The sequence below is a fragment of the Mirounga leonina genome, unplaced genomic scaffold (assembly GCF_011800145.1).
Source record: "Mirounga leonina isolate KUSES-001 unplaced genomic scaffold, KU_Mleo_1.0 Mir_376, whole genome shotgun sequence".
NCBI lineage: Eukaryota > Metazoa > Chordata > Mammalia > Carnivora > Phocidae > Mirounga > Mirounga leonina.
The window spans coordinates 2,673,816-2,698,670 of NW_023270718.1; the positions used below are offsets into that span (position 1 = coordinate 2,673,816).

A 24,855-nucleotide genomic window follows, 5' to 3' on the forward strand; every position below is an offset into this window, starting at 1 on the left:
CGGGTCCTGTTCCCAGCTTTTATGTGAATGAGACTGGTGGGCAATTCTCACCCAGCTTTCTGCCTACTCTGTGCCTGCACCAGCTGAATGTGGCTGGACACAAACACATGCTACGTGATCACTCACCTGGGGACCTCCTGGAAGCCTTCCTCATGTCCATTCACTCTCCCACGCTCCTGGAATAACTACACACCTTCTCCTCCCCCTTGAAACTCTAGCTCCACCCCTCTCATCATTCTCACCCTTGACCCTGATCCATTCTCAGGGAGAGAATAGAAGCCATCAGAAGGTTCCCGGGGCATCTACCTCCTACCTGCATCTGAGACCCTGTTCTCTGCCTTCCCTCCTGTTAGATAAGGAAACACTCTGAGTGGGCACTAGATCCCATCCTCTCTTGTCTACTCAGGGACATAAATCAAGCAATTCTCCCTTCTCTCTCCTGCACCATCCATCATCCTCTCTCTTCTGGATCGTTCTCATTGGCATAAAACTCATTTTAATACAAATATGCTTTATTAACCTCATCTAGCTAAAGCTCCAGTGTTTTGCTGCTCTTTATGGTTTTACAGCAAAACCCTAAAAAAAAAGAGAGAGAGAGAGAGATCTGCACTAATGTCTCCTGTTCCTTTCCTCAATCCTTCTTGAATCACCCAACCAGGGTTTGGCTTCACCACTTGGCCAAATCAACTCTTGAGGTTACTGGTGACCTCCAAGTGGCTCAATCCAACAGTCCAGTGACCAGCCCTCATGTCACTTGAGCCTTCCCGATGATAGTCACACCCTCTTCCTAGGTTTATTTTCTTCCCTTGGCTCCCAAGACCCTCCACACTCATTATTTCCCTCCTATCTCAGTGGCTGCTCCTTGTCTGTGGTTTCTTTGTGAGCTGAGGGTGGGGAGGAAGAGGGAGAGGAAGAAGGAGACAGAGAATGCCAAGTAGGGTTCACACCCAGCACAGAGCCCTATATGGGGCTCGATCTCACCACCTGGAGATCATGACCTGAGCCGAAATCAAGAGTCAGATACCTAACTGACTGAGCCACCCAGGCGCCCTGTCTTTAAACATTGGGGCTCAGCACTTGGTCTTCTTCTCTTGGCCTCCCAAATTCATATATCTCTCTAGGCTGGACCTTACCCCAGAATTCAGACTCATATTCACTTAGCCTCTCAACACTTCCACTTGGAAGTCTGTTAGGTACTTCATCATGTCCAAAACCAAACTCCTGATCCCTGCTTCTCCCTGCCCCCCACCTGCTATTCATCTAATCTCAATAAATGGAAACTTCATCTTCACAGCTCCTCAGATCAAAAAGCCTCGCAATCATTTTGACTCGTTTCTTTATCTCCCTCCCGACACCCAATCCATCAGCGAATTCTGTCAGCTCTACCTCCAGAACATGCAGATTCTAACTACGTCTCACCACCTCCACTGCTAACCACCCTCATAAAAGCCGCCATCATCTCTCATTTGAATGATTTTTTTTAATCTTTTGCTTAAAATATTAACCATTTTAAAGGGCACAAGCCAGAGGCATCTAGTACATTCACAGTGTTGTGAAAGCATTATCTCCATTTAGTTCCAAAACACTTTCATCATCCCCAAAGGAGACCTCACTCCCATTAAACAGTGACCCCCCACCCCCAGTCCCTGGCACCACTAATCTGCTTTCCGTCTCTACGGATTTGCCTCCTCTGGACATTTCATATGAATAGACTCATGCAATGTGTGACCTTTGTGTCTGGCTTCTTTCACTCAGCATGTTTTCAAGCTTCCTCCACGTTGTAGCATGGACCAATACTCCATTCCTTTTTATGGCTGAATAATATTCCATGGCATGGATATACCATACCTTGTCTATCCACTCATCTATGGATAGAAGACATTTGAGTTGTTGCCACCTTTTGGCTATTACAAATGGTACTGCTGTGAATATTCATGTACAAATATTTGTCTGAACACCAGTGTTAATACTCTTAGGTCAATGCCTAGGAGTGGAATTGCTGGGTCATACGGTAACCCGATGTTTAACTTTTTGAGGAACCGCCAAAATGTTTCCCACAGGTGGCACTATTTTATTTCATTTGAATTATTTTAATAGCTGATTCTTTTAAAAAAATATTTATTGATTTATTTGAGAGAGTGCGAGAGAGATGGGGGGGAGGGGCAGAGGGAGAGAGAAATTCGGGCAGACTCCATACTGAGAACGTAGCCCAATGCGGGGCTCGATCTCACAACCCATGAGATCATGACCTGAGCCGAAACCAAGAGCTGGAAGCTCAGCTGACTGTGCCACTTGGTGCCCCTTAACAGCCTATTCTTAACACAGCCACCAGCATCATCACTTATGACATGAATAAAAGTGTCCCTGCTGCCCTCAACCTTCAATGGGTCCCATCTCAGAGCAAAACCCAGAGACCTCACAACGGCTTACAACATCCTGCATGACTTGGCCTCTAGCTCCCTCCCAGGTGTCTTATTCCACACTCCCACTCACTCAGTATTGATTTCCTCCCTGGTTTTTGTTTTTGTTTTTTTAAGTAAACTCTACCCCCAACACTGGGCTCGAACTCACCACCCCAAGATCAAGAGCCACGTGTTCTACCAACTAAGCCAGCCAGGTGCCCCTCCTCACTGTTCTTTTTTTTTTTTTTTTTTTTTTTAAGATTTTATTTATTTGACAGAGAAAGAGAGTGAGAGAGGGAACACAAGCAGGGGGAGTGGGAGAGGGAGAAGCAGGCTTCCCGCTGAGCAGCGAGCCCGATGATGTGATGCAGGGGCTCCATCCCAGGATCCTAGGATCATGACCTGAGCGGAAAGCAGACGCCCAATGACTGAGCCACCCAGGCGCCCCCTCACTGTTCTTTAAATGCATCAGGCAGGCTCCCACCTCCGGGCTTTTGCACTCATTGTTTGTTTTTCCTGGAATGTTCTAGCCCTGTACCCGCAAGGGTGGTTCTTTCACTTTCTTCTGGTCTCTCTTCTAAGTCACCTTGTCTGAGATACCTCTGACCATCCTGTCCCCTTTACTCTGTTTTATTTTCTCCGTAGCACTTATCACAATCTGACAGATATACATTTGTTTGTTTATAATTTAATTCTTTCCCTTTCATGAGGCACTGACTTTTTCTCTTTGTTCACTGATGTACCTACCCCTAGCACCCAGAAAAGTGCCTGGAGTATAGCAGATGCTCAGTAAACGCTTGATGAATGAAGGAATGACTTGAACTCCATTTATGGATGAAGAAAGCAAAGCTCGGGGAAGAGGCATGACTTATGGGAGCTTCCACAGCTGGTAAGAGGATGCTTTGGGATTCCTTTTTTTTCCCCTCCCCAATGTGTCTTGGATTCTAATCCTAGCCTCTCGGACTGCAAAGCCCAAGTTCTTAACTGCACTGTTTTGTGAACTTTATATCTGGGCCTCCTTAACAACCCTAAATGTTAGTCTTTTTAGCAATACTCAATTTACAAGTGGGAAAACTCTTATCTAGAGAGGGAAGGGGGCCCCACAACCAGTTGGTGGCAATGGCAGGACTGGCCCTTAAGCTTCAGGGCAAGATTTTTGGCATTAGCCTCTGGCACACAATGGACACTCAAGTGCATGATGACTGGTGTTCAGGATGGGTTTATAGTCAAGCCCATGCCAGCTTCAGGACCTTGATTTGCAAAGGTCCTTTAATGCGTTCCTAAGGTCTGAGGTCTTCATAACATTTGCAAAAGGAGGATATTTAAAACGCCATTGGTGAAGACTACTGTCTTTTTGCAATTCTACTCCCCCCTGTTGTACTTCTTTTACCGTGGGTGGTGCTAGAGTAGCCTCAGGCATTTGTGGGATCTAGCGGAGAGGAAGGTGAGTTGAGGATACATTTAGGTTGGGTTTCATGGGATATGGTGATGTGGTTCATAGCCGCTTTCAGATATACTTGAATTACCTAACTAGCAGTCTTGGTTTAGGAATGGCTTCCAGGAATGCTCCTATTGTTGGAGGTGCTAACTCACGAGGTACAAGGCCCCATAGTCTATTGTGGCATGACCCTATGCTCTAGTGACTCACTCCACAAGCACTTGTGCAATGGAGGTGAGTCAGTAATTAAAAGGATTGAGCGAGGGGCGCCTTGGTGGCTCAGTGGGTTAAGTGTCTGTCTTTGGCTCAGGTCATGATCCCAGGGTCCTAGGATCGAGCCCCGCATTGGTCTCCCTGCCCAGCAGGGGAGTCTGCTTCTCCCTCTGCCTGCACCCTCCATCCCCAGTCATTCTCTCTCTCTCAAATAAATAAAATCTTAAAAAAAAAAAAAAAAAGACTGAACCAGAAGCTAGTCCATGAAAGCATTTTCCAAAACATAGCTAACATGAATTAAACTTTGTGAAAGTTTTCACAAATTTCCAAAATGTTTCGATGACATCACCCATACTGACTTGTGAAGGTGAAACTTTTTCTAAACTATAAGGACTAAGAGAAAGTTCCATCAAGCGTACTAGAGGGAAGATAATTTACTTTTCTCTTCTCTCTGCAGATTTGGATATTATGAAATAAGTATTTGCAGCCAACAAAGTAGGTGACTACCACAGAGGTGTGTCAGGCAGTAAACTAATAAAAACATTACGTTATCTTTGGGGATTTTGCAATGTTTGTGGTATTTGTCAGCCCTTCTAAATATGTAATTTGTTATTATTTCATATTCTAAATTTTCACGTTCATACCCAATTTTTAAAAAAATATATTTTATTTATTTTTTAGAGAGAGAGCGAGCACAAGTAGGGATAAAGGCAGAGGGAGAAGCAGACTCCCCGCTGATCAGGGAGCCTGATGCGGGGCTCGACCCCAAGATACTGGGATCATGACCTGAGCTGAAGGCATACGCTTAACCGACTGAGCCACCCAGGCGCCCCTCATACCCAATTTTGTTAGTAATTTTGTATTTCTTTTAGGGAACTCTCCCCTCCCATACTCCCCCACCAAACTCTGTAAATTCTATCAGCCCTGTTGATGACTCATTGGCTCAAAATAGGAATACGTTCCCAAGCTGTGTGATCCCCGGGCAGTGGCTGTACCTCTCTGAGATTGTTTCCTTAATAGCAAATTGGGGATCATAGTAGCCCCTACACCGCAGGGTTGTTGTTAAGTTTAAATAAGCCAAGGCCTGCAAAGCGCTTAATGCTGGTTTGGAACGCACTGAGCAACGATAAACCTCTGCCCCTCTTTACGCTTAGAACTTCCCCGCAGCTTCCGGACCCGCGGCGGCCAAGACCTTCCTGTGCGCATGTGCCGCCGACTCTCTTTCAGCCCGCCCCCCCTCGTGGGCGCGTCTAGTCCGCTGCAGGGGGTGATGGGCGGAGTCAAGGGGCTACTTCCAGGATTTCCTCCCCCTCCGAGGAACAACCCGCTTTGCATGACTGGCAGTAGGGATTAGCCAGTCATGATTGGAGAGAAGACCGACGACCAGGCCCATGTAGGAATCTCTCATCCGAGTTGGCCAATTGCAAGCTTTGGAAGGCGGGTTCGTCTCTGAGGCGGGACACGGAGTGACGGGCGTCTGTTTTGACTAATGAGAACTTGTCTGCGAGTAAGCCAGGGCCAGTCAGAAGCGAGAAGGCCGGATCCTGGGGCGGGGCTGGAGCTTCGGCAGTTGAACTGCTCGCGAGGAGGGGTGCCTGTGGAGAAGGTGAGAGGCGGCGGGAGTGGCGGGTGCGCGGGCCAGGGTGGGGATCCTGGGGGGAGGGGATGCTCTGGGGGAGGGTGGGCTGCGGCGGGCAGCTGACCGGGCAGTGTAGGAATCGGGAGGGGTGACCTTTAACACGGGTAGGCACTTTGACGTGGGTTTGTGAGGCAGAGGGCAGTATCTGAGTCGGGGGTGGGGGGAGATGTTTTGTATCTTGCAGGAGGGTCTTTAATGGGGGAAAGTGTGTAAAGCTGGAGACAGCAGGCGGTAAAATACAGAAATTCCCCTGTAATATGGCCTTGTGATTTAATGGGAGGTTTTGAGGCGAGGGGTTATTGTAGCGCGGTGTGGAGGAGCGGAGGTCCTTGGGATGAGTTACAAGCTTTGATGTGGGTGGAGGGCAGGTGAAGCACTACGGAGGGAGAGAATGAGTGAGGACTTCGAGGATGGAGGTGTGCTTTAGGGAGGTGTGAAGCCACATGATACATGCAGCGTTTACTCAGGGCTTACTATGTGCCAAGTTTTGTATGAGTTACTCTTAAACTTCCTAACACCCCTCCCGGTGGTTAAGACTGTGGGCTCTGGAGTTGGGTTGCCTGAGCTTAAATGCTGGCTTTGCCACTGGCCCTGCCACTGAACGTCAGGGTGGCTTTGGGCAAATTCTTTAACCCTCTGTGCCTCAGCTTTTAGCATCTTAGAATGACCTCATCTCTTCTCTGTCTGTACCACTCACCTAGTCTCTTGGCTTCACATGCTCTTTATATAATGATAACTCCCAAGTGCCGGCCTGCAGTCTGGATCTCTCTGAACTCCAGACTCATTTGTCCAATGGCTGACTCTTCTCTACTTGGAAGTCAAACTGACATCCATGCTTTAAAAACTTGTCCCTAACCAAACTTGTAGTTTCCCCCTTCCAAACCCAGCTGATGGCAGTTCTATTCTTCCAGGTACTCAAGACAAAAATCCTGGAGTTGTCCTTGACTCTCCCTTTTCCTTTTCCTGCATACCATCCGCCAATCAGCAAATCTTATGGGTCTATCTTCAGAACACTTCCAGAATCCAGCTGTATCTCACCACCTCCCTTGCTGCTCTGATTCATGCCATCACTTGCCCTTACCTGGTCTGTTGCAGTGGCCTCCTCGCTGGCCTCTGCCCTGGACCCCACAGTTGGGGGTTCCTGTTGAAACAAAAGTCAGATCATGTTACTCCCTGGTCCAGGCACTCCCGTGGCTCCCACCTCACACAGTCTAAGTCCTTGCCAAGCTCATAGTGCTCCATCTTATCCAGTTCTCCCTCCAGCCTGCCCTCAACTCCTGCCATTCTCCCCTGTTGACACACCCTGGCTTCCTTGTTCTTCAGACATAGCAAATACATTCCCACCTGGGGAGTGTCATTGCTGTGCCCTCCGTCTGGATCATGTTCCCTCTAGAAGTCTACATGGCTTCTCCCTGACTTCCTTAAGTCTCTGTTTAAATGTCAAATCTACAGACAGGCCCTCTCTGACCACCCAAGCTAAAATAGCTCCTGTTATTTCCCGGCGCCTCACCACCTGGTTTTGCTTTTCTTCAGTAACACTTACCAGTACCCAACATATATTAGGGTTTGTTTATATCCCCTGGCTTCTTAGACTCCCACCCCCCACTAGAGTGTTGACTCCATGAGAATATAGAGCTTAGCACCTAGAAGGACCCATAGATGCTTAAAAAGTGTTACTTGTATTACACTGTCAACATCACCATTTCTGGGCGGGGGGCGGGGGGAGGCTCCCTGTAGTATAGGGCAGGGTTGTTGAGCTGGGAGAGTCTTGGGTGGGGTGGTGGGGTCAAGATGGGGTAATAAACTGGGCAGGTAATAAACTGGGAGGAAACAGAAGGGTATCCAGGGGCAGAAGCTCTCAGATCTCAGAGCTGGGAGAGCTTGGAGGAAATGCAGATTCCTGGGCCCACTCCCAGAGGTTCTGCTTCTGTAGATTTGGGATTATGCCCAAGATCCTGCATTTTTTTAAGTCAAGCACCCGTGTTCATGCTGAAGGTCTGCAGTCCTCTCGAAGAAACAGACCAGTTCGGAGCTTGGACTGGAGCTCTCTCATCATTAAACTACCCCTCTGGGGCTGCCCCTCTGCCAAGCCGTGCCAGGGACACTGGTGATTGAAACAGCTCTTTACCTAGCCTGGGAGTCAGGGAGGGCTTCCTGTGGGAATGGACATTGGAGTTGGGACCTGATGACAAAGCAGTGAGCTGAGGGGAGAGGACCTTGGCTGTATCTCCAGTGCCTAGAACCCCATTTCCTGGCATCTCGCATAAATTCACAAGTAGTCCCTGATCTGTGCCAGGCCCAGGGTGCTGAAGATACAAGAATGATCAAAATGGCTCTGCCCTCTTGGGCTTCTGGTCTGTCAACTAATCATCAGCTAGTTGCACAGATGGTAAACAGCTGACCAGGTGCCAGGCACTGTTTGAAACTCCTTACATGTATTAATTAATTTAATCCCCACAATCATCCTATGTGAGATGGGCGCTCTTATTATCCTCACTTTACTGGTGGGAAAAACCCAGAGAGGCTAAGCGCCTTGCCGTGGGTCACATTGTGGGTAAGTAGTGGAGCAGGAGATGAACCCAGGAGTCCCTTTCGCACAGTATGTGTCATGTTTAAGGTCCGAGGCCACACATAAGGACTGGTGCCTGGAGGGAAAGGAGCAGAGAGTAATGGGAGGAAACAGAAGGGTAGCTGGGTAATGGGAAGCCCCTCACTTCAGGATTCTAGGCATATCTCAGTTTCATCCTCTGTAAAATGGGGGATGGTTACAGCATCTACCAGAGAACAGAATTAAGGACAAGTCACTGGTTGATGGATGTGTGTAGTCCTGTTTGAGGGATAGTAGGGGGGAGGTTTGGATATTCCTGGGGGTGGGGGTGGGCTACAGGGTACACTATGGAGGGGCAGATCATGGGGAGTCCTTAAAGGTTTTTGTGTTTATATATTCCAGGGGGACAGTGTGGAAGGCTCTGGTCTATATTCTGGGGGAGTGCAGAGTGAAGGGAGGGGAATTCTAGCCAGCTAAAACTCACTCACATGGCGGGGAGGGATCACTCCGGCCAGGCCAGTGTGTGTATGTGAGGTGGGGGGTATACTGTATAGGAGAGGCCAGCTAGGTCATGGCCAGGCTGAAATATGGGGTGTTGGCGGGAGAGGGTGATGCAGACTGCGAAATAGCCATCAGGAGTAGGGGCTGACAGAAGTGGTGATTTACCCGTGTCCTGTGTGGGAGATGGTGATGTGGATTTGTTTTGGGGGAGCCCAGCGTGGAGGATTCTCAGCTTCCACCCTAGGGTGAGGGCTGCGAAGTCCGAAATATCCAGGGAGCGCTATTGGGAGGAGGAGGAGCCAGGGACCGTGATGTAACCCTGGAAACCGAGAGGGGAGTCACCTTAGTGAAAGATGAGAGGGAAAGGCCCCGGGGTCGGAAAGCTGAGTGTGCTTGTGTGTGTGTGCGTGCGCGCGTGCGTATGCGTACGTGTATGTGCGTGTGTGCTGAAGCCGTGATGTCACGAGGCCCGAGAAATGGGATCAGGTGTGTGGGCCAGAGTGGGGTGCTGGGGTGTGCACGCGGAGCTCGCAAGGTTGAAGGGCTGACGTCACGGGTTGGCGAGGGCGGGGCCTCTAATGCAGGGTCTAGAAGCTGAGACGCAGAGGAGCTAGGAGAGTCTTGGGACTGGAACGAAACCAGCAACCAGGATGGGCCACTGGTCACAGAGCAAGGATGGAGGATGCAGGTAGAAGGACAAGGGGGGGGGGGGGGGAAGGGGGGGGGGGGGGGGGGGCTGGGGGATCCCCGGAGGGGGGGGGGGGGGGCTGTCCTGGGAAGGCTCTGCAGGGAAGAGAGGTGGAAAATGTGGGGAGGGGGAGAGAGGGTTTACATAGAATTTGGGAGGGAACAGAATCCAGGTGAAATATGGGGATAATGTAAGACAGGCTGAGAATGGGGTAGATTCCCACTGTGGAGTAGAACCTTGGGCGAATATGCAGGCAGAATAATAGGAGGGAGCAAAATTCAGGTAGAATATGGGGGAAACCCCAGGAGAACATGGGGGCTGGTGTACAGAGAAGGGGAATGTGGCCCCCTGCCCCCAATCTGGGAGAGCCGAATGGCAGTAAGGGACTTGGGGAAGGGAGTGGAGAGGGCTGGTTTCGGGAACGTGGTAGAAGGGGTGAGGCGGGAATATGGAGGGAGGGAGGTTCTGCAGCGGGGAGGGGAAGGGAGTCCAGAATCTCTAGGCCCTCTGGGGAATGAGTGATGGGGAGCTGGCCGAGGTGTGGGGTTTATTTCATCAGCAAGTGTTGAGTGCTCACGACAAGCTGAGAAGAGGGGATGAGGGGAGGGGAGCGGGCGAAGTTTGTGGAGGTGTGGGAGGCAGTTGTGTGTAAGGGGACAATGGAATTCGGGGGGAATATTCAGAGGCTTAATATCTGGGGACTGAGATGGAGGCTAATGACATCAGGGCAGTTGGATACGGAAAGGCCCTGTGATTTAGTGAAGGGCTGCTATTCTCTGGAAGAGAATGGGGAGCTTATGCGGGGAAGTGGGCAAGGAGGAGAGCAGGGCAGGGTTGGTGGTGGAGATGGGGTGGGACGGGCCCCTTTAGTCCTCTCTCCTCCCTGGAGTTCGGTACCACGAGGGGGTTGGTGAATTGGGCAGTGAAGCTGTGCGGGTCCTCAGGCGTTCTGCAGGTACCTCCAACGCCTTGGTAACCAGAACGGCGCGACTGCTGATTGGCTCGCGGAGCTGGAGGGGGCGGGGTCAGAGGCGGTGTCTAGGATACCCAGTGGGGCGGGGCCAGCGCTGCCTGGCACCCACACTGAGGACCAGGGGATGCGAGATATGCTGAAACGTGTAGCTGTTTGTTTGCCTATAGGTCAGGGACTATTAACCCCACCTCTGAACCTACAGAGAATGTCAGAGTACCTAATTGTGAGAGTGGATTTTCAAGGGGAAGAGGTCTCTCGATTTCATCAGACACTTCCAAACACGAGAGACCCCTCTCCCAAATAAACTTAAGAGCTTGGGTCTAGAGACAGAGGAGCCTGCCAGAATGTCTGGGGGCTTTGGCGATTGTCCTTGGGTCTTTGAGAAAGGGGATGTGTGGATGGGCCTCAGGGTGGTATTCTGGAAGCCCCTGAAATTATTTGCAAAGGATTGTGGGCCTATTCATTTATCTGGGGAGGGTTCAGAGATCTCACTAGACTATCAAAGGTGCAAAGACTCTTAAAAGGTTAAAAACCACTGACCTTGAGTTTCAGGGCTCATCATTTTCTGGCCTCACAATATTATATTTTCTGATATCAGCCTTTAGGAGGACTTCTTGGGGAAAGTGTGAGGAGCAGAGGATGTGGCGGAGTGAAGGAGACCAGGCTTTGGAGGGGTCCCCATGATCTGGTTTAGGGCAGCCCTGGGTAGCTCTGTTTTGGGGGCAGCTGTGGGACTCCACTGAGTCTCAGTTTCCCCATCTGTACACTGGGAAGAAAAATGGGCTTGCCTTGTTTCTGTACTGCCTTTCAAGACACAACAACAAAGAAATCATGATAATGATAATGATAATAATGCCAGTATGTATATGAGTGCTTGCTGTGTGTCAGGCATTGCTCAATTTGTTCAAGGATTTTAACGTGATTAACTCATTGAATCCTTACACCAATCCAAGGAGATGAGCACTGTTACCCTTCTATGGGCTTACAGAGACCTGCATGAGCATCATCTGGCCCATTATATCTCATCTAGGTCCCTCCCTTATGCTGACCTTGCTGTTCTTAGAACAAATCAGGAACATCCCACCTTGGAGCTCTCGCTTGGGTGTTCCCTTTGTCTGGATACTCTTCCTCCAGATATTCACCCATCTCCTTACCCCTCTCTAGGCCTCTCCTGAGAGAGGCCTTCCCTGGCTACCTTAGCTGAAAGAGCAACCCCTGCCCCCAGCATCTCCTTTTTCCACTACTTCACTTTTTTTTTTTTAAGATTTTATTTATTTATTTGACAGAGCGAGACACAGCGAGAGAGGAACACAAGCAGGGGGAGTGGGAGAGGGAGAAGCAGGCTTCCCGTGGAGCAAGGAGCCCGATGCGGGGCTCGATCCCAGGACCCTGGGATCATGACCTGAGCTGAAGGCAGACGCTTAACGACTGAGCCACCCAGGCGCCCCTACTTCCCTTTTTTTTTGACATTTTATACCTCTGACTTTTGCCGCCCTCTTGAGAGTAGGGGCATAATCTGGTTTCTCATCATATCCCCAGCACCCAGGATGGCATGTGCTTTAAAGATAAGGAATCTGGCTCCAAGAGAGGTTAAGTAACTTGCCTGTGTATGTGCACATAGCTAAAGCTAGATATGAACTCGGGCGACCCGGGGCTCTCATTCTGAATCATCCCCTAAAATCCAGGCTGAAGGCAGAGATCTGCTCCTCTCTTCCACCTCATAGAACTAACAGCGAGTCGTAGCCCTATTGCCTAAGAGAAGGTACTTAGGCTTACAACAGGCCAATTAATAAAATAGATTATTAATTCATTGGACATGATTTAAGTGTATCATTGATAATACATAGTGCTGCTGTTCTCTCGACTTGGACCACTTTCCCTAGATAGCCATTTAGCATGCTCCCTGCCTTCCTTCAGTTCTCTGCCTGTAGGTTACCTCCTCAGGGAGGCCTGCCCTGACCCCCTACCTAAAATCTGCCCTGCCTGACCTCAGTACTCTCTGTCCCTCTATGCAGCTTGATTTTTCCCCACAAAAAATTTTTTTAAAAGACTTTATTTATTTATTTGACAGAGAGAGATACAGCGAGTGAGGGAACACAAACGGGGAGTGGGAGAGGGAGAAGCAGGCCTCCCACCGAGCAGGGAGCCTGATGCAGGGCTCGATCCCAGGACCCTGGGATCATGACCTGAGCCGAAGGCAGACGCCTAACCATCTGAGCCACCCCGGTGCCCCTCCACAAATGTTTGAATGAATGAATGAATAATTAATATATAATGAGTGTAAGGATTAATAAATTAATAATGGTATTAATCATGATTCTCTTGTCAGATATCATATATTCTGGTAGCCAGCATGTGTTGGGCATGGACACAGTTCAAAATGCTTTTATGTGTATTGTCCAATTTAATCCTCATGACAGCTCTGTGAGATAGATAACCACTATTATACCCATTTTCCAGATGAGGACATTGAGGCACAGAGAGGGAGTCTCTTTCCTAAGGTGCCAAAGCTGGTAAATGGTGGAGCCAGGATATGAATTCTGGCCTTCCTGCTTCCGAGCCTGGGCTCTCAGCCCCTCTGGGTCTCTGTCTCCTCCCTTTCTCCAGTGACACCGGCCATGGACCAGCCAGCTGGCCTGCAGGTGGACTACATCTTCCGGGGTGTGGAGCATGCTGTGCGGCTGGTGGTGTCTGGACAGGTGCTAGAGCTGGAAGTGGAGGACCGGATGACGGCTGATCAGTGGCGGGGCGAGTTCGATGCCAGCTGTGAGTGTGCCGGCCTGGGGTGGGTTCACCTGTCCTTCCCTGGGATCACCTTCTCCCTGAAGATGAGACCAGCTCGGAACCTGCCCATCTGCCTCTTCTACCTGACCAGAGACTCTCTGAGGTGGGGAGGGGGAGTGGAGGCCTCATCCCTCAGGCCAGAGGCACTGGAGTTGGGGAAAGTTGAAAAGCTTAGATGCATTGATCTTGGGCTGGGCAAGTGGTTAGACCCCAGGAAGGACTTTTCTCTCTACCCAGTCATTGAAGATCTGACTCATAAGACGGGGAACTTCAAACAGTTCAATATCTTCTGTAACATGCTGGAGTCGGCTCTCACCCAGGTAGGGGCCAGGGCTGGGGGACCAGGGGAGGTTTCTGTTTTCTGGATCCCTGGGGAGGTAGATGCCCATCTGATGAATGCAAGACCCTCTACTTTCTCTTTCCTTAAAGGGACAGGGCTATCTTTTTCTTTCCCAAATGTTAAGTGGTTTATTCTGATCCTAGTGATAGTTACTCTCATGTAGAAAATTCATGTCACAGAGAAATGTAAAGAAGAGAGTAAAAATCACTCTACTCCTAATACTCATTCCTGGTAATATTTTATTAATATTTTGGTGAAAATCACTCCAGTCATTTTTCCACTTCTTTGTTTACTTGTGAAAATGTGTGTGTGTGTATTTGCAGATATACAATTTTATATAGTTGGTATACTTCCCAAAGTATTCTTTAACCTGCTTTTAAAAAATTCAACAATATTTCATAAACATTTAGCCACATCAGTGCATATAGGTACTCATTTGTGTCATTTTTACTGAGTATCTACAGTGTGCCAGGTGCTGTGGTAAACAGTGGGATACAGCAGTGAACAAAAGAGACAAAATTCCTGTCCTTACGAAGCTGACATTCTAGTGGGAGAAACAAAAAATTGAAAAAATATATAATGTCAAGTAGTTAAAAGTATTAATAGAAAAAAAAATCAGGTTGGAAGTTAGAGTGCCAGGGATACTATTTAGACATCATTTTAAAACTACGAACTACATTATTCCTCTGATTATAGATAAAATTTGCACTCATAAAATTATGACAGTGTTACAGTGTGTGATTTAGAAAGTGACAGTCTCTTATAATCCCCTTTCTGTCCCCTACTTTAGACTGTTAACATTTTACTATGTGTAGGCAGTATAGCATAATGGCCAAGAGCATGAACTCTGAAGTCAGACTCATCACTGCTACTTACTAGCTGGGAGCCCTGGACCAGTTACTTCCCCTCCATGCCTTAGTTCTTTCTTCCTTTTTTCTTTTTTTTTTCTTTCTTTCTTTCTTTCTTTCTTTCTTTCTTTCTTTCTTTCTTTCTTTCTTTCTTTCTTTCTTTCTTTCAGAGAGAGGGAGAGAGAGAGAGAGTACGCACAAACAGGGGCAGGGGGGTGGGCAGAGGGAGAGAAAGAATCTTAAGCGGGCTCCACACTCAGTGCAGAGCCTAATGTGGGGCTCAATCTCTTGACCTTGAGATCATGACCTGAGTTGAAATCAAGAGTTGGATGCTTAACTGACTGAGCCGCTGGGTGCCCCATGCCTTAGTTTTCTTAACTGTAATGGGGGGATAACAGTAGTTCCTATTTCACAGTGTGGTGAAGATTAAATGAGTTCTATGTAAAAAGCTTAGAATAGTGTCTGGCTCATAAGTGCTTTACAGATATTGTCTTTTTATTATTGTCATCTACTTGTGAGTTTGTCTTCCTTGTTAGTGGTTGCTTAGTATTCCATTATACCCATGTGGCATGATTTGTTTAACCCAATGGTTCTCAAGTTTTTTGGTGTCATGACCTCTTATGCTCTTAAAAATTATTGAGTACATCAAAGAGCTTTTGTTTATGCAGATTTTATCTATCAATATTTGTTTGCCATATTATAGATTAAGTTGTTTTATAAATTAAAACAGAATAATTTAAAGATATTTATGAATTCACTTAAAAATCACTGTAATAAACCAGTTATATGTTAAATAACATTTTTATGAAAAATACATTTTCTAAAACAAAATAAAATAGTAGGAAATACAGCATTGTTTTACATTTTTGCAAATCTCTTTAATGTCTTGCTTAATAGAAAACTGCTGGATTCTTTTCTTTTTTTTAAAGATTTTTATTTATTTGACGGAGAGAGAGAGTACATACAAGCAGGGGGAGCCGCAGGGAGAGGGAGAGGGAGGAAGCAGGCAGGGAGCCTGATATGGGGCTCGTTCCCAGGACTCAGAGATTATGACCTGAGCCAAAAGCAGACACTTAACCGACTGAGCCACTCAGGTGCCCCCAAAACTTCTAGATTCTTTTTTTTTTTTTTAAGATTTTATTTATTTATTCATGAGAGACAGACAGAGAGAGAGAGAGAGAGAGAGAGGCAGAGGGAGAAGCAGGCTCCCAAGGAGCAGAGAGCCCGATGCGGGACTCGATCCCAGGACCCCGGGATCATGACCTGAGCCGAAGGCAGACGCTTAACCATCTGAGCCACCCAGGCGCCCAAAAACTTCTAGATTCTTATATGTGCTTCTGCATTCAGTCTTTTGTGATATGTTTTGGTTGAAATATATGCAGGAAAATCTCACTCACATAGATATGTGGTTGGAAAAGGAGTCCTTTAATCAGGAAATTGTACAGATCCTTCTTTGCTAAAATACTAAAAGTGGACAGGTGGTAATTTCTTAAAGATTTGTAGTGTGGAGTCCAAAAGCCTATCAATGAACTTTTCATATTACATTACATTAAAATCTATTGATGTATCTTGAACTTCACTTGGATCTTTTATCCATTTTATGATATCATGCATTGGTCATTTAGAAAATACAGTTCACTGAGTTACACAGATCTTCTGAATGTTGACACATTTCATTATACAATATCAGGAAGTCACATTTGTTAATATCCTCACTGATCTCACCAGGGAAGTCTTTCAACATCAAGAAGCTATCAAGCACACAGTGGTAGATCCAAGTTTTCCAAAATTCTAATTTTTGCTGTGAAGTTTGAATTTTACCATTGGCAACAAATACCGTTAGCTGTTTTTCTTGAAGTGACAGGCTGACTTTGTTCATTTTTGAGAAAATGCCTGCCAGACATCCAAGTCTGAATAACCATAGTTATGTCTGTCAGTCGTTCTTTCAAGTAAAAATAGAGTTCCATGAAAAAGTGTCTAATTTAGCCCCAGACTCGGATTACACAAGTGTTCTTCCTGAGACAACTGTCATACTTTGGAATGCCACAGAATGTGTGCTTCCTTTCTTGTCATAGAGTAGTAAAAAGCCATGTACTCAAGGATGGAGATTCAAAAAAATTAATAATTTTTACTGCTTCATCAAGAACATTCTAGGTTTGGGGTGCCTGGGTGGCTCAGTCGGTTAAGCGTCTGCATCTGCCTTCGGCACAGGTCATGATCCCAGGGTCCTGGGATTCAGCACCATGTCGGGCTCCCTGCTCAGTGGGGAGCCTGCTTCTCCCTCTCCCTCTGTCTGCCGCTCCCCCTGCTTGTGCGCGCTCTCTCTCTGTGTCAAATAAACAAACAAAATCTAAAAAAAAAAAAAAAAGAGGGAACATTCTAGGTTTGATCTCCTGTGTTAGGTTTGCTTGTTTCTTCTTCCTTCCCGGCCCCCCACTGAGACTGTGGCAACAGAGACTACAGTAGCTGCCAGTATGTTTGATGCCACTGGCTTGATTTGTGCTAATGGGCACCTTCACTTTTACCACCATTATTTTGCACCATTGGTATAAATGTCAGCACAGCAAAAAAAGGCATATGACATCTTAGTATGATTATGATAATTGTTTTGACCTCATGGACTCCCTGAAAGGGTCTCGGGGACCCCCAGGGGTCCTTTGGACAAGACTTGGAGAGCCACAGCACTAAGCTGCCCCCCCATGGTTGAGGGTTTACGTTCTTTCCAGTTTCTCCCTCTGGCGTCCTTGTGCCAGCCCCTAGGGCAGGGCCATCTTTTTTTTTTTTTTTTTTTTTTTAAGATTTTATTTATTTATTTGACAGAGAGAGACAGAGTGAGAGAGGGAACACAAGCAGGGGGAGGGGAGAGGGAGAAGCAGGCTTCCCGCTGAGCAGGGAGCCCGATGCGGGGCTCGATCCCAGGACCCTGGGATCATGACCTGAGCCGAAGGCAGACGCTTAATGACTGAGCCACCCAGGCACCCCTGGGCAGCGCCATCTTGATCACTGGCCTCAGTGTAGGAAAAGCCCAGCGAGTCCAAAGAATGGATGGGGCGTGGCCTGGGTAGGTGGGTTGTGTGCTCTGGGTATGGCCATGTCCAGTCTCCTGGCATTTCCTCCCATCCTTTTCCAACAGAGCAGTGAGTCGGTCACCCTTGACCTGCTGACCTACACAGATCTGGAGTCCCTGCGGAATCGCAAGATGGGGGGCCGCCCGGGCCCCTTGGCCTCGAGATCGGCCCAGCTCAACTCCAAGCGCTACCTGATCCTCATCTACTCTGTGGAGTTTGACAGGTGGGGATAAGGGACTGGCTCCAGGCTCAGGCTGGTGGGCAGGTGGGAGGGGATGTGGTTCAAACTCAGGAACTCCCTGAGGGCTGGGGTGAGGGGGGGTAGCGGGCGGGGGGTGGAGGTGGGGGTGGGGGTGTTGCCTTTGGAATCTTAAGTGTTGAGATTTGAATCATTTAGTATCATGCTGGGCTGTAAGTAGCAGAGTAACTATTACTAGTGCTTTAAACAAACAAGTTTATCACACAACAAAATGTCAAGGTGGGAGGCTACTACCCAGAAGTTTCATTAGGGACTCAGGCTCCTTCTGTTTTGTTTTGTTTCCTTTTGTCATCCCTAATGTGTTGGCTTTTGACCTCCATCCTTATCTCTTCATGGTCACAAAATGGCTGCTGGCCCTCCAGGCATTGCTTCTGTATCAAAGCAAGAGGAAGAGAACAGGGCTGTAGTGGCTAATGGCATCTACCGTTTTTATCAGGAAAACAAAAGTGTTCCTAGAAGATGCCCAACAGATTTCCTATATTTGGCCAGAAATGGTCTTATGGCTGTTTCCTTAATACTTGGCCACAAGCGGTCACATGCAGGGGATGCTAGGATAATGACAAGCTGGCTTTTTTTAGCCTGTTTAGTGGGAGGCAGCAAGGCAAAAAAGAGCTGGGAATGGCTCTTGGGTAACCAGGGATGGTATCTGCCCCATTTGATAATAGCACCTGGATTTTCTAGTGGGAAGTTGTCAGTCCCCTATGCATAGCAGCATCTGGTGGTGCAGTTAATCGAGGTGCCCTATCTTTCCTTAGCCAAGAGGTGAGACAGGTCAGGCCATTGAGAATCTATGCCTGTGGAATCTGAATTAGAACTTTGCTTGGTGGCAGGTAACATGATACCCATGTTACAAGTCAGTTCAGACTGCACCAGGCCTGTCAATGCAAGATGGCTAGATAAGGGAGTCTGAGGGATGGCCGGCTGGCCAAGGGGTAGGGGAGCAGGGAGCGGGCTTGAAGTTGCATTCGGAATGTACGCCTCTAGGAATGTGAGGTTTTGGAATTGGGGGTTTTCATACTCGAAGGCTCTGAGGGTCTGGTAGCTACCCTGGGGTGGATTCTTGGCCTCTGAGCTGCCACGGTTCTAATCCTCCTCAGGATTCACTACCCGCTGCCCCTCCCGTACCAGGGCAAGCCAGACCCTGTGGTCCTGCAGGGCATCATCCGCTCACTGAAGGAGGAGCTGGGCCGCCTTCGAGGGCTGGACGGCCAGGATGCTCGGGACACCCGGGAGACTGAGATCTGGCACCTGAGGGAGCAGTGAGTCTGGGAGGGGAAGGTGGCTGGGGCTGGGTGGGGGAGGCATCCTATTGGGCGCCGCAGGGCCCCGTGCTCAGCACTCCTGAGAGAATGGTGGTCCCTCATTCACCAAATATTTATTCTGAACCCCTCCTCTGTGCCTGCCTTGCGCTGGGTGGTGCTGGGGACAGCAACGACTGAGACAGTCCTGGCCCTGCCCTCCTGGGACTCCCAGTCCAGTGGGGGAACATAGCTCTGTATGCAGACAGCGACAGTTCACAGTGGGTGGAGCTTGGGAAGCCCGGAGGGGAGACTGGAGCCTGCCTGATAAGGGAGGGGTGTTGTAGGCAGAGGGAGCCGCATGCATAAAGACAGGATGGGAGGTAGGGCTCTATCTAGTGCCTCTTTTGTATTGACCCCCTCCTTGCCCTTCGCGTAGTGGCCCAGCCAGGGGGCAGGTGGATGTTGATCCCGTAACCACCTGAGTATAGCATTGCCCCAGAAATGGGGTTAGGCAGAAAAGGTGGTCTGTGCTATAGGAGGCTGCAGTAGGAACCTGATGGGGTCTTGGGGTAGGTCAGGTGAAGGGGGTGGGGAACAGTGTTCTAGGCAGAGTGAACAGCATGTGCAAAGGCTTTGTGTTTGGTCCGACGTGGTGAAAACAAGGGGACTAGAAGAGTAAAGTGAAGAAAGCAAAGGCTTTTTGGCACATTTCCGAGTACCTACTGCGTGCTATGCACTGTGGGGTGCTGAATCAGGGATTCCATCCCCATCTGGAGGAGGCCCCACCCATTGGGGAGCAAATAATATTTTTATTTGTTTTTATTTTTTATTTTTTTAAGTAGGCTCCACACTGGGGCCCAGCACAGGGCTTGAACTCATGACCCTGAGATTAAGACCTGAGCTGAGATCGAGAGTCAGACACTTCAACGACTGAGCCACCCAGGCGCCCCAATATTTTTAGTAATAACAATAATAATTATTACAGCAGCTAACATTTATTGAGCATTTCACTGTGTGCCAGGGATTCTGCTCAGTGCTTTATGACTTCATTCCTTTAATCCTTGCAAGGTGGGCATTGTTGTCCCCATTTTGCAGAGGAGGAACACTGAGGCCCAGAGAGGCTAGAGAATTTGCCCCAGGTCACACAGTGAGTAATATGGCCAGGCTAGACCTTGAATCCAAGCAGCCAGCACCAAGTATAGCATTGTTGTTTGTTTCCTTTAGCTGCTGAGCTCTGTTGGCAGCTGCTGGGCCCCTAGGCCAGGACTGAGTGTTGGGGCTGACAGGGAGGAGTGGGAGCTTATGGAGCTGGAGAGCCTTATGGGTCTTCCTGGAAGAGCTTGGCTGTGCATTGCTGGGAAGCAGGATAAGCTTTAGCCTCAGTTCATCCTCAGGACTCTCCGGTGTGTGGGGGTGTATGTGTTTCCCAGACTGGCCACAGCGTGGCGCCCTTTGCCCTTCAGAACCAACCAGAACTAGCGAGGGTGGCTTGAGATCCTATAGCTGGTCAGTGGCTTCTTATCTTTCTCTTCCCAACTTCCTCTTCCTAACTGGAGTGAGGGAATTTGGGAAGACTCCAGATTCATTCATTCATCCAGCCAACATTTTTCTGGTTCATACTGTGTCCCAGGCACACTGCCCGGCCCTAGTTAATGTTTCTTGAGCCCTTACTCAGTGCCAGACATGGTCCAAGCACTCTTCATAGATTCTTACAGCCTTATAGGTAGGTATTATTATTATTACCGTCCCACTTTGCAGAGATGTGAGGTCAAACTGCATAAGGTCACCCAGCTTGTAATAAGTGGAGTAGAGTCAGACACAGTCAGCCTGGCCACAGAGCTCAGGTCCCTCACAGTGACCAGACAGCTGGAGTGAAGATTCAGACAGAAAACAGATAATCACACTGATAAGTGCCAGCTCTAGGAAGGAAATGTACAGGGAGCCACGAGAGCAGAGAAGAGAGGGACGTGACCTAACCTCGCTGGGGGCAGGGGATGTGATGTTTGAAGGGTGAGAGAAAGTGTTCCAGGAGAAGGGACTTGGATCTGCAAAGAGAAGCTTGGCTGGGGAGGAAGGTGGGGGGAGAGGAAGGGAAGGGGGAAGTCAGCTAGATGGGGCTGAATGGGAAGCTCCCTGGAGAATATAGGGGAGCCACAGATTTTAAGAAGCGTTTTATTAGGAAAAATTCCAAGAACACACAAAAGTAGACAATAGTATCATGCCCATGTACTTGTGCCCCTGATTCAATGGTTACCTACATTTTGCCCATCTTGTTTGATCTACACACTCCCCTCTGCCTGAGAAGCAAATCCCAGACATATCCCCTCTTAAATACTTCATTCTATCTCCATGGTTAATGTATTCCCCTGTCCCTGTATTTCCTGTGAAGTAGTTGTTAAACCTATAGGCTGGTCAGATTTAGGTTTCTGGCAAGACACCTTCCTCGGTGGTGCTTTGTGCTTGCTCACTGTCAGGTGGTGTTGGGGCTGATGAGTTCGGATGTGGAGACCTGGTTCCTTCTTATTAAGGTCCCATCAGCCCAGCATCTCTTGGTACTTTTTATTTGCTAATTACCAATGAGGTTGAGCAGTTTTTCATATATTTAGTAGCCATTTGGATTTCCTCTTTTGTGAGCTGTCTATTCACCTATCATGTCTATTTTTCTTCTGTCATCTACTTCTTACTGACTTCCAGGAACTCTTTATATAGTCAGGATATGAGCCCTTTGTTAATTTTATGTATTTCAGAAACCTCCTTGCCCTCTCTAGCTGGGCTTTTTACTCTCTTAATAGTGCCTTTTGATAAACAGATGTTCTTAATTTTATGTAGACTAATTTATAAATTTTTTCTCTGAAGTTACTCATTTTTATGTCTTCTCTCAGAATCCCTTTCTCCCAGTATCATGAAGATATTGTCCTATATCATCTTCTATAGTTTTTTGTCTTTTGCTTTACACATTTATGTCTACAATCTACCTGAAATTGATTTGGGGGGAGGTAGGTGTCCTTTCATGGTTTTTTCACATTACCAGTCAATCAGCCCAGTGACATTTATTGAAAAGAGTATCATTTCCTTGGGGCGCCTGGGTGGCTCAGTCGGTTAGGCGACTGCCTTCGGCTCAGGTCATGATCCCGGAGCCCCGGGATCGAGTCCCGCGTCGGGCTCCCTGCTCAGTGGGGAGCCTGCTTCTCCCTCTCCTCCCTGCTTGTGCTCTCTCTCACTATCTCTGTCTCTCTCTCGCAAATAAATAAAATCTTACAAAAAAAAAAAAAGAGTATCCTTTCCCTACTGCTTAGCCATTGTCACTTCTATCACAAAGCATGTTTAGGTGTCATCCATCAGGTGAGGTTCTGTGCTCTGTAGTCCATTGGTTTGTCTATGCTTATGCTGGCAGCACACCGTTAAATTATTGCAGCCTTATAATTAGGCTGATACTGGGTAGAGCAAGTCTTCTGACTTTTGTTTTTCCCTTTTAAGAATTTTTTTGGTTATTTTTGGAAATTCACATTTCTTGATAAATTTTAGAATCAATAGGTTTTGTTTGTTTTTTTTTTTAAAGATTTTATTTATTTATTTGACAGAGAGACAGCGAGAGCAGGAACACAAGCAGGGGGAATGGGAGAGGGGGAAGCAGGCTTCCCACTGAGCAGGGAGCCCGATGTGGGGCTCGATCCCAGGACCCTGGGATCATGACCTGAGCCGAAGGCAGACGCTTAACGACTGAGCCACCCAGGCACCCTAGAATCAATAGGTTTTTCAATACAAAAGCATAAAACCTGTTGGAATTTTTTTTTTTTAATAATAGGATTGAGATTTTATTCTTTTTAAATAAAAATACACCCAACATGAAGCTCGAACTTATAACACTGATGCCAAGAGTCAAATGCTCCACTAACTGAGCCAGCCAGGCACTCCAAAACTTACTGGTATTGCATTGAATCTATAGAGTAATTTAGGGGAAGCTGAAATCTATATAAACAGTGAGTATTCCAGTATACAAACAACGTACCTCTGCATTTATTTCGGTCTTATTTAATGTCTCAATGATGTTATCCCATCCTACTTTTGTTAGATTTTTTTCATCTTTGGACAATTTGGCTAATGGTTTCTTTACTTTAAATATAAATCATGTTGATGTTTATATAATTGTATTTATTTATTTAATTTTTTCAAAAGATTTTTTTTTTTTATTTGAGAGACAGGGAAAGAGCAGGAGCAGAGGGAAGCGTCAGAGGCAGAGGGAGAAGCAGACTCCCCAGTGAGCAGGGAGCCTGATGCGGGGCTCAGTCCCAGGACCCTGAGATCATGACCTGAGCCGAAGGCAGGCGCTCAGTTGGTTAACTGAGCCACTCATATAATTGTATCTATATGTTGATTTTGTATCTAGTAACTTTGGTCCGTTTTCTTATTTCTTATAATTTGTAGATTTCCTTTGATTATCAATATTTATAATCATTTCATCTGCAAATGACTGTTTTGTTAATTCTTTTTTTTTTTTTTTTTAAGATTTTATTTATTTGACAGAGAGAGACACAGCGAGAGAGGGAACACAAGCAGGGGGAGTGGGAGAGGGAGAAGCAGGCTTCCCGCAGAGCAGGGAGCCCGATGCGGGGCTCGATCCCAGGACCCTGGGATCATCACCTGAGCCGAAGGCAGACGTTTAATGACTGAGCCACCCAGGTGTCCCTTTTTCTTATTTTATTGCATTGGCTAGGACATTTAGTGGATATACCATAGAAATTCAACTTATTTTCTGTTGGTATACATTTTGGTCATTTCTACTCTTTTTGCTATTACGAATAGTGTTGCAATGAATAGCCTTTTGTGTACATCTTTTCTTCAAGGAAGGTTTTGAGCATAGTAGGGGATCTGATTGGATTTGCATTTTATTTTATTTTATTTTTATTTATTTATTTTAGAGAGAGAGTGTGTGAGAGAGTACAAGCAGGGGAGGGAGGAGGGACAAGCAGACCCCATGCTGAGCGTGGAGCCCGATGGGGCCTCCATGTGGGGCTCAGTCTCAGGACCCATGACCTGAGCCAAAATCAAGAATAGGAAGCCCAACCAACTGAACCACCTAGGTTCCCCATTGGATTTGCATTTTAGAGCCTTCTGGTGAATAGGAGGTAGTGAGACTTGGCTGGGAGGCCTGGGGGGAGTCTAAGGCCAGGACTTCAGGGCTAGGCGTTCAGGGTATAGAGAAGGACAGATTTATGATTTATTTTGGAATTGGAATTCGCAGGGCTGTGTCCTCCCCGTGGGATGAATGAGAGTGGTGTGGCCGTGTTCCTCCTCATGTGGGAGAGGTGGAAGAGGAGAGATGATGGGACCACAGGGGCAGCTGGAGTGGTGGGGCTGCATTTCCCTGTTCCTGGAGCAGGTGAAATGGTTCGTGCCCACCCCATGGAGAAGTGAGAATGATGGGATCCTGAGAGACCCCCTCCCGACTCTTGTCTTCCCTCTACCCACCTCCCCCAGGGTTTCACGCCTGGCATCTGAGAAGCGAGAACTGGAGGCGCAGCTGGGCCAATCTCGAGAGGAGGCTCTGGCAGGGAGGGCTGCGCGCCAGGAGGCCGAGGCGCTGCGTGGGCTCGTCAGGGGCCTGGAGCTGGAGCTGCGGCAAGGGCGGGGCCTTGGACACCGCGGGGTTGGCCGCCGCAGCCAGGATTGCCGGCGCCTGGCCCAGGAGGTGAGGGGGCGGGGCGGCCGGCGGGGGTGACCGGTGGGGCGTGGACCTCGGCCTCCGTGTGGTCCTCTCTGCCCCTGTTCACTCCTGGCAGCTCGAGGAGGTGAAGGCTTCGGAGCGGAGCCTGCGCGCCCGGCTTAGGACCGTGAACACCGAGCTGGAGGTGTACAAGAGGGGGTGAGAGACGAGGCCGCAGCGGGGGGGGGGGGGGGGGGGGGGGGGGGGGG

General features: G+C 48.1%; 1 protein-coding gene across 4 annotated transcripts in view; it reads left to right on the forward strand.

The window, feature by feature from the left end:
• Nucleotides 1-2,987: 2,987 nt before the first annotated feature.
• The window catches only part of CCDC61 (coiled-coil domain containing 61), a 26,555-nt gene continuing 4,687 nt past the window's right edge, over nucleotides 2,988-24,855 (forward strand). The window contains exons 1-7 of one of the 4 annotated variants that reach the window (XM_034986809.1): nucleotides 2,988-3,291; nucleotides 13,010-13,168; nucleotides 13,424-13,506; nucleotides 17,508-17,665; nucleotides 18,799-18,960; nucleotides 24,421-24,631; nucleotides 24,723-24,805. In XM_034986809.1, the coding sequence (XP_034842700.1) occupies nucleotides 3,273-3,291; nucleotides 13,010-13,168; nucleotides 13,424-13,506; nucleotides 17,508-17,665; nucleotides 18,799-18,960; nucleotides 24,421-24,631; nucleotides 24,723-24,805 (875 nt within the window). In that variant the 5' untranslated portion in view covers nucleotides 2,988-3,272. Of the gene's footprint in view, nucleotides 3,292-5,567; nucleotides 5,683-13,009; nucleotides 13,169-13,423; nucleotides 13,507-17,507; nucleotides 17,666-18,798; nucleotides 18,961-24,420; nucleotides 24,632-24,722; nucleotides 24,806-24,855 lie in introns of those variants that run through there. The other 3 variants (XM_034986807.1, XM_034986808.1, XM_034986810.1) reach the window with 3 other exon arrangements.